Genomic DNA, 15,247 nt, shown 5'->3' on the forward strand with positions numbered 1-15,247 from the left:
TTTCCCCTGCTGGGGGGGCAGGAAAGAGGGGGGGTGTTCTCACGCTGAGAAGAATCGCCTATCGTGACCTAGCCTGAATCTTGCTGGGGAATGCAGACAGGGAGGTCAACAGGAGATCAAGCCGGGTGCCTGGAGAGTGGCCAGTTACAACTGATATAGGCTTGAATTCCAACATGTTTAAGGTATATGTTGGGTTTTAGGAACTCTTGTTTACTCTCACCCCTTATCTGTCAGTTGCCGTGTATAAAACTCTAGCTCCCCATGACATATTTTCTGCAGCTCATTGCTGAATGCACAACTGTTACCAGCTTCCTCTTAAGACTGTAATGACCCAACTTTTCCATTTTCCAAAGATGTATGCAGACTCCATCTTTTCATTGTATTATATTTATTGTATTGTACACATGACATCACTCACTTAAAACCTGGTTTGAGGTAACAATTAAAAAAAGGAACCTTCTAAATTAAGACTACGATGCCACTTCTACAGTAATGGCTTCACATTTTCCGGTATCTTGATCTGTACAGGAAACATGCAGTGATCCATCCCTAAGAAAAGAGAGATTTTTATAGTGTGAACCTCTGGAGACTAATTGCACCCTGAGAGGGGCTGAATAGGTCTCAGAAACTAAGCTCCCACGTTGGATGTCCCCATCATTCCTCCATGGAATTCTTTGATTCAGCTGACAGGTGTGGGGAGTCCCATTACCCAGAAAACATGCTCTCCTTTGTGGGGAACCTGTGGCTTTCCAGCTGTTGGATTCCCAGCATTCACTAGCCACGGGGAGCGTGGCCAGCACTCAGGAAAGAAGAGAGGTGCGATCCAGCAACATCCCCATCCCTCTCTTAACTGAAAAGGAAAGGGGCAGCAGAAGGGAATGTTAACTAGAGCACCCCACAGTTCAAAGAACGCTTGCCCACTGATCTAGGAAAGAAAAAGCATCCCTGATATTCCAGAAGTTGATTTGATCCACAGTTCTACCCTAATACATCAACTCCTGATAGGTGGAATTTCTGCAGTACCTTGAAAATTAAGGTAAAGGTAAAGGGACTATTAGGTCCAGTCGTGACCAACTCTGGGGTTGCAGCTCTCATCTCGCTTTATTGGCCGAGGGAGCCGGCGTACAGCTTCCGGGTCATGTGGCCAGCATGACTAAGCCGCTTCTGGCGAACCAGAGCAGCGCATGGAAACACCGTTTAGCTTCCCGCCGGAGCGGTACCTATTTATCTACTTGCACTTTGATGTGCTTTCGAACTGCTATGTTGGCAGGAGCAGGGACCGAGCAACGGGAGCTCACCCCGTCGCGGGGATTCGAACCGCCAACCTTCTGATTGGCAAGTCCTAGGCTCTGTGGTTTAACCCACAGCGCCACCTTGAAAAGTAGATACTACCAAAAAGCTGCAACAGAAAAACCCGAGTTCTGAAAGATGGACATTTCACATGTACTTGATATGCTAAACCAAAGTTGTAGTATTTTGGTTTTCAGTACCTTTTCATTGTGAGAACAGTTAGGATATCGTGCAGACCACCCTCCTTTATATCTAAATCCTGGAGGACAATCTGCTTAAAACAAAACAAAACATTAAGATCCTTTGTCATCTGCATCTTATCTATTTTAGCAATTTTAACTGTCAAAACCAAAGAAATGCAAGTGAGATTATATCAAAAGCACTTTGATTTAAACCATTTGCTCTACATTGCCATATACAAAAGCTAAAATATAAAATATTGAGCTACAAAGTTTCAAGGTAATTTCAGGAAAATGGTTTTCTAAGGCAAAGCATGCTCTGAAAAAACTAGTGAATCAATTTGTAAGGCTAAAGGGAGTAATAAATTAGCATGTATTTCAACACAGGTGAGCAACTTGCAGCCCCTATTGTTTACAATTTTAATTCAGATTAACCAAGTTACTTGATAGTTTTTATCTGCTTTAAATGTTTTTTAAAATGGTTTTTGTGCACCCACCCTGCTCTAAAAATACCGTGGATGTGTTTACAACATTTTATAAGGTAAGGAATTTAAGAGGCAAAAGCTTCAAATGCCTAATGAACATACAAATAAGATTTGTGACAGTGAAGTATGCTTTCGAGTAAAACACTGGGGAAAACAAGCGTTATTTTCTATTTATATTTCTTCACCTGTGCAAATCTGTTGTCCTCTTTTATGGGGATCTTTTCCAGAGACTCGTATAATTCTAGGCAGACAGAGGAGTTGCTTCCTGGGGCTTGTAGAGTATGCTGCCTTCGAGCTGGCAAAGGGGTTCCTGATGGGAACACCACCACAAATTTATCAGCCCCTGACTGATCCATTGCCTAAGAAATAAGAGAGATGAAGTTGGGTATATTAAACTTACGAGCAATCAATAGACAAGGAGGATGAATTTTATGCCTATTCCATGTTAAGAGACAAATATTACTTTTAAATGCTCAAGGGTACTATCTTCAGATAAAGCACTTGCTAACTGCCATTAACGGACCAGCCGCTTTTACAGCTGCAGAGACCCCAGAGATATTAAAACAGCTGATTAACTCTTATGTAACAACACACACACCAATTTCCTTATATAAGAAGAATGGTATAAGGAACTGGAAATTCTCGACCAAACAATGGGAAAATATGTTAAGTTCTATAACAAGCATGCCTCTGGACCTCAAATTCAGTCTCATACAGCAAAAAAAAAAATTTAGGACTCCATTGCGCTCATTTATGAAAGGACTAAGACACTGAGCTGCTGGAGATAATGCTTCTCTAAAACACAGGTTTGTACAATGTCCTATATTGATAAATTTTTGGCAGAAGGTAATAGAGATGATCACCATGACTGTATGGAATAATCATAAATTTGCAGAGGAAAATATCCTTTTGAATTATATACCCAAAACACATGGAATCTAACAAAGGGAGAATATGAATGGACTATCTCTGTCCTCATTACATCAAAAAGACAGGTATTAATGAACTGGAAAAATAAGTAAGTGGCTTATTTTCATGCCTGAAGATATGAACAAACTGTGTGCAAACACGGCCAAATTTAACAGTATTTGGAATTATTTTTTCTAAATAGCGTATTAAGTTAAAGTCTGGTTAACTACAATAAAAAAATCATTTTTTTGTAATGTATATAATATTTTGTTGTTGTTCTGTTGTTTTCTGCAAAGCTACTATTTCTTTTTTTTTCTTTTTTGTCATATCTTACTCTCTGCACATGTAATTATGTACTTTTTGTTTTTCAAAAAAGAATATAAAGTAAAGAAATAAGAGAGATGCAACATACCGTATTTTTCGTCCCATAGGACGCTCCGTCCCATAGGACGCACCTAGTTTTTTGGGGGGGGAAATAAAGGGAAAAAAAATTTCCTTTATTTCCCCCCCCCCACCAGGTCGGGGAACAGCGGGATGGCGGCGCTGCGCCTCCCCGCTGTGCCCCGAGCTTGTGGGGCTGGCTGATGTCTGCCCGAAGCACGGGGCGCTCTGCTTCAGCGTGCCCCGTGCTCCGTGCAGCAGGCTGCTATCCGCAGCGTAGGGAGCCCTGCGGGAACTCCACAGGGCTCCCCACGCTGTGGATGTCTGCCCGGCGTGTGGGGCACTCTGCTTCAGGGCGCCTGCGCGCCGGGCGGCAGGCTGCTATCCGCAGCCTAGGGAGCCCTGTGGAAACTCCCGCAGGGCTCCCCAGGCTTGCTGATAGCTTCCTGAAGCCTGGAGAGCGAGAGGGGTCGGTGTGCACCGACCCCTCTCGCTCTCCAAGCTTCAGCGAAAGCCTGTATTCACCCCATAGGACGCACACAGATTTCCCCTTCATTTTTGGAGGGGAAAAAGTGCATCCTATAGGGCGAAAAATACGGTAAGCACTCTGCAGAAAGGACCCCAGATCTTAAGGCACCACAATGTGTAACAGCACGTGCACTGCGACGACAGACAGGAAAACATTACAGCACAAACAGTGACCCCTGAGTAAAAAGGAGGGGAGATTTTAAATATGATTCTGTATTGATTCATGCTACTAGTCAAATCCTATGAGCGTTGAAATAATTTATGGATCAGATGTGAAGGTGAAATGGGTGGCCAAATTAATTTTTTTTAATGAATTGGATTTATTTGATAGACTCCTAATTAAATTTAAAAATATGAAAGTTTACTATTTATGTTGGCGTGTTAAGATGACCTGTCAATTCTGGAATCTTAGGGAATCCTATTCAAATACTTAGTCCTTCAATTAAAAACACAGAGTTCTGAATGGCAAATATATTAACTGTGCATCAATATGAAATAACGAGTTTCAGTCTCTCACTTATTTACTTTAATTGCTACTTAAGTGACCCCCAAATCTCTTTCAGGAAAGTTTTCACATTAAAACCTAAACCCACAAAGGTAGCAGTGGTGGAAGATAGTTAATACAGATTAGGGAGGGAGCTCTCTTTCTAATTCTAAGCAAGAGATATAAAGACATCCATTCATTTAATTTGCTTGCTTACCTTGACTAAGATATCTTTGGCAGAACATTCAATAGGCAGTATCTCGTCATCTAAAAATGTATTTTCTCTTCCTAGCAAGATCCCAGCTTCCATGGCAGCCCCAATGGGAATGACCTCATCTGGAGGAATTGAGTTCAGCAATTCAACACTAGGGAAAAGTTCTTTGATCAACTGCTGCAGTTTTGGGATGCGAGAAGATCCGCCACAGAGAACTACCTAGAGGACATTAAAGCATTAATAGGACAACAGCAAAGATGGACCGGTTAGGCTTTTCAAAGGGTACTTGTGTATGCAAACTTTGCAAACACGCAAACACGCACACACACACACACACACACACACACACACAGAAAGTGGGGGGAAACAGATGTCCAGACTTATTATCCTGGCTTGTTAATTGGCATTAAGTTATAGTCCCCCACCCCCGCTGCACAACCACTCAGATGTAATGGAGAGCAGTGGCTTCAGGAATTAAGCTGTGAAGCAGCACCTGAGAGGAGGGGAGCAGCTAGGGAGTAGTGCTGGGTGATACCTGGGTTTCAACCAGATATATCACCAGCTAAACATCGCAATATACTGATATTTCACGACGTCTGAAATAAGGATGCACTGGATGCACAATAGAGGCACTGGATGGCTTCATAATTTTTTCCTGCATGGTGATTTTTGCATTGCACGCACACACACATCATGATTTGAGATATATTGCCAGGTCAAAAATTCTGAAACCATTACCATGATATGGACTTGAAACTGGTTTTAGATGGTATATCATCCAGCCCTAACACACTTCATAATTCAAGATACCGTATTTTTCGCTCCATAGGACGCACTTTTTCCCCTCCAAAAATGAAGGGGAAATGTGTGTGCGTCCTATGGGGCGAATGCAGGCTTTCGCTGAAGCCTGGAGAGCGAGAGGCATCGGTGCGCACCGACCCCTCTCGCTCTCCAGGCTTCAGGAAGCTATCCGCAAGCCTTGCAAGCCCGGTGGGAGTTCCCGCGGGCTCACAAGGCTTGCAGGCAGCAGCCTGCAGCCCCGGCGAGTGTCTGCAAGCCTTGCGCGCCCGGCAGGAGGTCCCGCCGAGCGCGCGAGGCTTGGGGCGGCAGCCTGCAGACCGAAGCACGCTGAGCCCTCCGGAGGGTGCCCCGTGCTTCTTGCAGGTGTGCACAAGGCTTGGGGCGGCAGCCGCGGCGGGGGGGGAATAATTTTTTTTATTCCTTCCCCCCCCCAAAAAACGAGGTGCGTCCTATGGGTCGGTGCGCCCTATAGAACGAAAAATACGGTATATATTGCCAAGGCAAAAACTATGAAACCGGTATCACAATACAGACTTGAAACCAGTTTTGGACGAGATATTGATATATTGCCCAGCCCTACCAGGGAGGAATACTTGTCCCTGATTTCATTTCCAGTTTAATAAAGCATGGTTTGTGAAGCCTTGAACAATAGTCCAAACCATACGAATGCATCTGCTTCTTTGTGAATATACTCTTATGTATTTCCTACATATTTGTCAAAACAAGAATTTCAAGAATGACTTCAAAATAGACCAAGTTATTAGTATTACCTTATTGATATCATCTGCTGTAAGTCCAACTTGCTTCAAGAGCTTTTTGATGGCTTCTAGGCATTTGTTAAAAAGTGCAGAGCAAATAAGTTCAAATCTGGCCCTGCGTTGTTAAAAAAACAAGCACATTCATATCCATATTTTCCACAGGGAAAAGTCTGCAGAGAAACCCAATACAGTGGTATAATATTAAACATGGAGCTGCCCTCAGTTTCTGATGGCTCAGAAACTTCAGCTGCTCCAAAATGAAGCAGCCAGAAGAGTGAGTGGCTGGGTTTCCATTTAGAACTCGCACAACGCCAGCTTCAAAAGAGCTGAACGCGCTTGCCAGTTTGCTTCTGAGCCCAATGCTCACATTGGTGTTTAAAGCCCTGAATAACTTAGGCCTGATACCAGAAAAAGCAGCCTCTTCCCTACAGATCCTCTTGGGTGTTCAGATCAGTGGACAGGGCCCTCTTAGGTGTCCCACTACCCTAAGAAATCCTGGGTGGAGTGGGAGGCTAGAAGAGGGGAATCTTTGTGGCAGCCCTTAAACTGCCAGATTCCTTCTGGCACCTTCAATGTACCTCTTTACTCCAACTTCATATACTGTCATATGTTTTAACCAATTTTAATATTTTCTTTTTAAACGGTTGTAACCCACCTCCCTGGGACCTCATGGGGAAGGGAGAGTAAGAAATCTAATAAATAATAATAATTTTCTTGCCCATGAAAAGGAAAACAGTTGCCATTTTATAAATACATTCCATATGGAGAGTAGCCAACTATCACGATCATTACCTTACGTGAGGGTTACATCCTGGAGATCATGCATAAAGCCAAAATCTCCTATTGTCAACATCCCCTTTCCCTGCGCTCTCCCAAGCTGAGTGTATTGGTAGTTAGGTTTGCCAACATCCGCCCCCCTCTGGAAGCTGCTCCTATTTTTTATTTTATTTTTCTGCCAAGCATCTAAAGCTAAATTCACACTAGTTAAATTTAAAGGATGTCATGGAAAACAATGCTACACATGCAGAGATTCAAGAGTATATCTTACCTAGACACATTACAGTCAAAATCCAGCCCATCATACAGGGAGTCAACGAAGCAGTTGGCACTTCCGAGTGTCGATAGTGAATGCTTTGCCACCTCAGCACTGTTCATGAGCTTCATCATGGCCCTGGAGTTTCCCCTCACATCATATTTATAAGATCTACGGGGTTGTTGTTGTTTTACAAAAAAGGTATTATTAACCATTACAGAGAACCTACTCAGTAATAGTGGCCATCATTTACCCTAGAGGTTAGGGGGGAAAGGTGGATCCTGAAATTTATCATGTTTTTCAAATTAAAAGTATAAACATTATATGCATCTACTCTTGAAAGCTGGGGATGTATGGTTACTGAAAGAGGGGAGGTTCTTTTGAGTAAGTATTCATGAAGCACAAATGCAAACATTAAGGCTCTGACATCTTAGTGTTGTGCTTAACTCTCATGTTGAAATCAACAGAATTTGGAAATGCTTAACTTTGGCTATATCTACCCCAACTTTCCCATGCTGCTTGTAAGCGATATCTATCAGGATCCTTCAAGAATGTAAGCATGAAACAAAGGATCTAACAGCCTTGCAAGTCCACAAAAGTCACTAGCCCTAATAATAATAATAAAAATACTAGGCTGCTTGCCCTCTCATAGTTACATTAGTCATTTGTGGCCTGAAAAGAAAAAAAGGGGAGAAAACCATTGTTCGCAAAGCTTCCATCTAGTTGCCTGGAGACAATTCTTACTCACCTCAGACAACCTGGTAAATAGCTCTTTACAAGATTGGGATTATTTGCAAATTGAACTAAGAACCGCTGTCAAATTTACAGTAACAACCTTTCCCCAAAACATTATGTGAATGTACTGTTTGTCTTATTTCAACAGCGTAGACCTTTAGAAGTTGTATTTTTTAAAAAAAAAACTCATTTTTATTTCCAGAAGTTTTCATTTTGAGAGAATGTTTTATTATTTTTAAACTGTAATTGTTTTAAAAATCCTGTTATATATGTTGTGGGCCCCCAAGTGATATTTTTGCACCCAGAGGGTGGATATAAATGTTTTTCATAAATAAATGTATTGTATTATCAGTCAAAAAAATCTGTTACAAAATGTGCTGGCAATTTTCCATACTGCGAAATTAACAGCAATGATTCCTTACTACACATTTATAAAACACCACATACTATTTAGGATCTAGAGAACTTACCTTTGAAACTCAGATGCTAAATGTTGTGCTAAGGCTTCTGTGAAACAAATGCCACCTATACTATCATCTGTGTTCGTGGAAATAACACGATAAAGTCCACTGTTGACTTCAATAACCGTGATAGAAAGGGATGTTCCTCCAAGCTTGTACACCAGCACATTGCTTCCATGCACACAAAATAAAGAAAAGGAAATCAGTATGCCTTGCCTCATTAGCATCAATACTAAAAGCCTTAATAGCAGATTCTCAGGACAATGACGACTGTGTCTCAAAATGACCTCCTGGTATCAGTGCCACTGCTGCACTCCATGGGGCAGAAGCGAGGTCAGGGAGGGTTCTCCTCCTAGTGCTCTCTCACTTAACACTGCCCTGGCCCACCCTGAAATGAAGTCTGCTTTGGTTTCCTGCCTTTGCCACTTGTTTAGAATCTCCTGAATTAAAAAATAATAATGTTGCAAAGGACTTGGATTTTCTTATTTACAGCAGTCTAGGATCCCTCTGGCTCAGATTCAGCAGAGAATTCTGCTCCAGGAACTGAATATTCCTGAGGAGAGCAGCTCCTAATACTCCCTTCCCATGCTGTTCCAGAGGGTTCCCCAGCCTTCTAAAGCAGATTTTCAGCTGCACAAGGACCTACAGAGGGAAGGAGACCATCAAAAATTCCCTTCTGCCCAGTGAAGCATTAAGTTCACAAAGGTCCATACCACACAACCCTAGAGCCAACTCACTTTGCAGCATACTGTTTAAAACCAAGGCTGTAATCCTGAAACTAGGATTAAGTCCTGTTGAGTTTTATATCTGTGGAAGCATACTTGGGATTGCACAGGGGAAATGGTTGCTTAAAGACCAATTGTCACCTTTTTCCACTAGGTGAATCTTGCCCAATTCCATAAGCCAGCAGAGCTGCAGATGGTTCATGAATTAACCGAAGAACATTAAGCCCAGCTGCAGTAGCAGCTTCTCTGCAATAAAGACATAATTTATATTAGTACGTCACTTTAGATTGATGCCTTCTTTCAACATAAAACAGCAAAGTACCTTATTTTGGTATAGCTGGACCCCATCCCTGCATCACCACCACAAACACCTTACAAAACAGTGCCAAACTGCTACAAGACATACAGTAAGCATGCCAAGAGACATTTTACTTAAGCACAGATAGGCACATTGTGGTAGGAGAATAAGCTGCCTACCTATGTTTGTTCATGCAAATTGAACTTGAAGCTCAAAAAAGTACAGGAAATGTGCACCTGTTTCTCTTTGGAGACCTTGGTGACTATGCAGTTAGCAATGTCTGAACACAAGGAATGGGAGGATGCATGAGAGTCAGGGCCAGGCCTGACATGCAATAGGGTAAAGTGATCAGGCGGAATCAAGAAACAGGTGGAGGCACAAATGAGTGCTTCTCTGACGCAGCAAGACTTTTTAACTGTTAGCCCTAAATCTGCTACAAATAACAAAATGCCTTCAGCTGGCATGTCTGAGCCCTTTCCTATTTCATACAGTGCTCTGCACTGAATGGTCCACTCCTAATGCAGAATGTGCACCATGGCAAGAAGAAAGGAATAGGGGCATCCAACTGGAAGTCAAGATGCATGCTAGTCCTGGTGAGTGAAAATTGGCCAGGAAAGATGAGGCCACTGCTGGTAAAGGTTTTCAGTTCCTCCTCGTGAAAAACCAGGGTGCTTGGTAGTCGTAAATCTGTGACTGTCTGGCCTCTGCTCAAGATACCAGCTTCCATGGAAGACTGACCTACAACAATGTCCCATAAGCTGGCTATTTAAGAACTACCCATATGGCAGCTATAAGCTCATGTGGTTGTCTATCATGTGGCTACAAAGTGAGCCAAAAGTTATCACAGACCCGCCACTCAATTTCTGAGTAGTTTTAACAGTCCATTTACTGTGTGGTAGGAACCTGAATATTGTTTTCTCTCCATGGTGCCAGAACCTCTAAGCAGGAAGTTCTTAAACAATTACAACAAGTGATGCTATTTCACTGAAAGAGTCCAATTAGATGAGAATTGAGCTACTCCAGGTTAACACCATGTGCTTATGGTTGAGCTGATGTTGAACCCAGATCTTCCAAGTCCAAATATGTCCAAATGCCTCCTGTCCAGACATCTCAAATTCCCACAAATACATTTAATAAAAATAAGCTGAAAACTGTATTCTCACCCAAGGGCATTCTTCTGTTTGTCTCCGAAGTCAAAAGGTACCGTAATCACAGTGTCATTAACATCTGAGCCCAAAGCAGACTGAGCAGTTTCTAATACAAAAATATATTATATTGTGAGTACAAGCAAATTCAATTTACAGGTATATGTACCACTTTTCTTCTGGGGAAATAGTTTAAAAATGTACATTTTAATATCATACCTTTCATTTTACTGAAGATAAGCTTTGCAACATCTTCTGGGGAAACAAGTTTGCCATCTATTTCATAGTTTAGTTTTCCATTCTTTTCAATGACCTACAAATGAACATACAAATATGACTCTCTCTCAGCTTATCTGTTATAAAAGATTCTGCAAGATTCCTTTCATCTGATAAATGATTTAGAAAGCAAACATTACACACACATCCAAGGTCTGCTCCCAAGGGGTGGTGACACTCCAGAACAAATGGGGAGGGGAAGAAGGAGGAGTCCACTAGCATTGCACTGTATCCCTCCAGCAGGCACAAGAGTAATCTTCGGTAAATAATCTGCTGAATTGCAGATATATTGGTTCAGTAGCTTTTGTGCTAGGTTCCTGTGCTAAGTTAATTGGGGATGGGGTGGAAGAGAACTCAATGAAAGTTGCTTGCCTCCCCCAAAGGCAATGGGATTGGAGAACTGAGTGAAATCATTCCCTCTAATTACAAGCTTGACCTGTCAGTCACAACAGACCTCTCCTGCTGTTTAACATTATATAACACCACTGGGTGCTGTCATTAGGACATCTGAAACAAATTGTCATCAGTTTGTTGCTTGGCACCCAACTCTATTTCTTTGTGACATTAGAATCAGGTCTGCCTAGGCCAGTGTCTGGACGTATTGCTGGGCTGGCTTAGAGTGAATCCACGAACTGCGACTGCACTCGTAACTTCAAGGCTGAATTGCTGCCATGTAACCACTGTGGGGCTGCCCTCTTCTCTGGTCTGGAAGCTGCAGCAAGTCAGAAGGGGGTCGCACAGTCTGTGGCTGGGTTTGCCTCCCACCACCATATAACACCAGTACTAAGAGCTGCACTGGATGTCAATCTGCTACCGGAACAAATTTAAGGTTTCATTTTTACTGTATAAAGCCCTTTTATACAGGTGGGTTTGTTTTTGAGAACTACTTTATCTGGTTCTGCTTGTTGTATCACTATGGTATTTGTGCAATGTTTAGCAGTTTATAAATACTACTAATAGTAATGGGAGGAAAACATGAAGTAGCTTCTTACTTACTGAACATTTACTTTCTGCAATGTACTTCTCAGCTTGTGGGTCACCAGAGCTGTCAAAACAAGAAACAAAAAAAAACACACCCCAAAATTTACATTTATATTTTCAGCACATAAGAATTGTGTTTAATGAAGTCCTCCTTAATCTTTAATTGTTCAAAGCTTTGTTTATGTATTTAAGCATGATATCAGAGTTTGGACTTTTTATTTCTTAATAGTAGAAAAAAATTCAAAACAAAACAAAGTTACATTCCAGAATAACTCGCTTTAAATTTTGTTAAATAAAATACATACTGCTTACAAGAGACTTTTAAGCAGCCTGCTTGCATATTTAAGCCTGGTAACAAGGTTTGTACTTACATGCCAGTTTTTATACATTTTTGTTTAACAATCCCATTCTGTCAGATAAACCCACACTAAATCCCAAAATGAAGTTCACTATTACTTTCCGCACCTTCTCCCAAGAATCTGCTTCACTTTCACCACTGTATTTGAAAGATTTCTCACTCTGTTTTGTTTTGCTGCCAGACCAACAACCTGGAAATAATTTTAAAAGATTTGTTCAAAAACAACAAAGGTACCACCACTTTTTCTTCAAATTTATACTGGGGAAAAAGTTACCTCTTCGTTTTCTGAAAATGCAACAACAGCAGGTGTAACCCTATCACCTGCATCATTGGCGACAACATCTGCACGACCATCCTGAAGAAGCAACACACACATGGAGTAGAATGATTAAGTATAATGCTCATTGACACAGAAATTAAACACAGTAACTCATTACCACTTGGAAACCCCAGAAAATACTATCATTTTTAAATACAGGATCCCTTAATTTTGTTTGTCCAGCAGAGGCTAGATTCTGTTCTTGACGATTACGGTACCTTACCACGGAATGCACAGGGTAAATTTTGTATAAAGACAAATAATGTACAAAGGAAACTCTTGTAAATGGAAGCTTCTATTCCAATATGTACTGGGAATAATATAACAAGATCCTTTTGTTTGTTGATTTGTTTTCCAGCTGCTCTAGATTGATGGCCCACCCCAAACCATAGTTAACAAAGAGTGCTGGACCCACATGTAAGCCATAATTAAAACAAACTAAGCTTCATAAGCCAACAACAAATCATTACTTCAGTTTATAGATTGTTGGCAGTAAATAGGCCATAGTTAAGCTGGCAGGGTTCACAAATACTACTAAACTGTGATTTCATAATATAAGAAACTACAGCTTAGCATTATGTGCAAACCAGGCCAATGCATATATTTATCCAGCAAAGTGTCATTCAAGTAAACTGATGGAAATGCATTTTACAATAAGCACATAAGCTTTCTTTTATTTACGTGAGATGCTCTACACATGGCCCTCAACAACACCCATCACAATCCCGATGCACACAAACTCTATGCAAAATAACAGAAGAGACAACTGAAGTGACACAGGCTGTGAACCGCTGTCGCCAGCATCTCTCTGTCTTGAAATACAATGGAGTGTGCCTCCGCCAAAACAAAGCAGATGACCAAGTGAGTCATTTTTTTCTCAAAAAAATATGGTCTATGATGAGTCCACCCACTCAGCAACAGAATGAGATGGCAGAGTCCAGAAGCAGCAGAACAAGGATGTCACGTTGCAGGAAAGATGACCTGCAACTTGCAGACTCAAAAGGAAGAAGAGGAGTTTGGATTTGATATCCCGCCTTTCACTCCCTTTAAGGAGTCTCAAAGCGGCTAACATTCTCCTTTCCCTTCCTCCCCCACAACAAACACTCTGTGAGGTGAGTGGGGCTGAGAGACTTCAGAGAAGTGTGACTAGCCCAAGGTCACCCAGCAGCTGCAGGTGGAGGAGTGGAATAACACACAGCTGGAGCCCATCGGGATGGTATGGCGGAAGGCAGCGAGACAAACAGTGGATGGAGGCAACCCTTGCCTGGTTGTTAACAAGATGGTCAACCCCATACTGCCTGCCAAGGGGAGGGGTGAGGTTGGGGGACAATGTCCCATGTAGCCCAGCATCCTGTTCCCACAGCGGCCCACCACATGTCGATTGTGGGAAACCAGAGAGCAGGACATGAATGAGCTTAAGATCAGTACATCTGGCTGCTAACCAGAAGGTTAGTGGCTGGGTCCACCCAGGGACGGCTGTGGGAAGGATTCCCGCATTGAAGGGGCTGGACTAGATGATCCTCTGAGTTTCCTCCAACTTGACAATTCTATGATCACTTTCTCCCCTCTCCCCATTTCCAGCAACTGGTATTCAGAAGCAGGAGTGTGGGTGGCTCTGTGGTCTTAACCTCTTGGGCTTGCCATTCGGAAGGTTGGTGGTTCAAATCCCTGCAACGGGGTGAGCTCCTATTGCTCTGTCCAACTTCTGGCAACCTAGCCGTTCGGAAGCACACCAGTGCAAGTAGATAAATAGGTGCCACTGCTGCAGGAAGGTAAACGGCGTTTCCGTGCTCTCTAGTTTCAGTCATGGTGTTCCATTGCACCTGAAGCGGTTTAGTAATGCTGGCCACATGACCTGGAAAGCTGTCTGCAGACAAACACTGGCTCCCTTGGCCTGAAAGCAAGATGAGCGCCACAACCCTATACAGTGGAACCTCGGGTTGCGAATGTGATCCGTGCGGGAGGCACGTCCGCAGCCCGCAGCGCTGCGTCTGCACACATCACAATTTGGCGCTTCTGCGCATGCGCTGAAACCTGGAAGTAACCTGTTCTGGTGCGGTGCACAACCCGAAAACGCGTAACCTGAAGTACCACTGTAGTTGCCTTTGACTGGACTTAACCATCCAGGGGTCCTTTACCTCTACCTCTTCAGAAGCATTTGCTGCCTCCCTTTTGTAGTCAACCCTTTTCTACCTCCACCGCTGCCTCCTGGGGGGCAAGGGCTTCCACGGAGCCCAACCCTTTGGGCCAGAGGGCTGTGGTCTCCTCTTGCAGGGAGGGGTCTTAAGCACAGGGGACCACGGACTCTCTCCTGATTAGGGTGATCAGGATTAATCCAATTTGTATGCTGCCCTTCAACCAAAACAAACCAATAACGTCCCCTCCCACAAACAAATTCAGGAGGACACAAATTTAATAAATAATAACAACGGCAGCAGCAATAACTGTGATTTAAAGGCTTCTGGCTCCTCCAACGTCCTCCTCAAACCCCGCTCTAGCCACGCAACAGCACTACCTCGCCCAGGAAACGAAAATTATTATTATTAAAATTACATTTATTTCCCCCTGCCCCCCCTTAGGCCTACACGGAAGAGGGGAGACCCCCCCCAACCGGCCGCGCACCTTATAGGCGGCCGCGCACGCGCAGCTGCTGCCCAGGTGGACCCCGATGGCCGCCATGGATCCGCCGTCGCCGGGAGACGTCTTACCCACAGTGCACCTCGAGGCGGGCTGCGTCAGCGCATGCGCGTGCCGCCTCCTCTCCCTCCGCCTCCCGGCGTGCAGCTTTCTTTCCCCGCCCCAACTCAGCTGCAACAGCCAATCAGCAGCCGCGTAAGCCCGGGCCTGCTTCCGTAACCGGAAGAAGCGCACAGACGGAGACAGCAAA

The 15,247-nt window shown here is 43.2% G+C and overlaps 1 protein-coding gene across 1 annotated transcript; it reads right to left on the reverse strand.

Annotated features, from left to right (window-relative positions):
• Window positions 1-371: 371 nt before the first annotated feature.
• HSPA14 (heat shock protein family A (Hsp70) member 14) lies at window positions 372-15,133 on the reverse strand. Its single transcript, XM_081023718.1, has 14 exons — window positions 14,983-15,133; window positions 12,316-12,396; window positions 12,149-12,231; window positions 11,699-11,747; window positions 10,646-10,739; window positions 10,445-10,535; window positions 9,125-9,229; window positions 8,268-8,429; window positions 7,078-7,233; window positions 6,042-6,144; window positions 4,474-4,689; window positions 2,140-2,313; window positions 1,491-1,561; window positions 372-549 (listed from the first exon to the last, which is right to left on the reverse strand). Exons 1-14 carry the CDS (start codon window positions 15,037-15,039, stop codon window positions 471-473), a joined length of 1,521 nt encoding a protein of 506 aa, XP_080879844.1. The 5' UTR covers window positions 15,040-15,133; the 3' UTR covers window positions 372-470.
• Between the last annotated feature and the right edge of the window lie 114 nt (window positions 15,134-15,247).

The sequence above is a fragment of the Podarcis pityusensis genome (assembly GCF_964106645.2).
Source record: "Podarcis pityusensis genome assembly, chromosome: 10".
In the NCBI taxonomy this organism is placed as follows: domain Eukaryota; kingdom Metazoa; phylum Chordata; class Lepidosauria; order Squamata; family Lacertidae; genus Podarcis; species Podarcis pityusensis.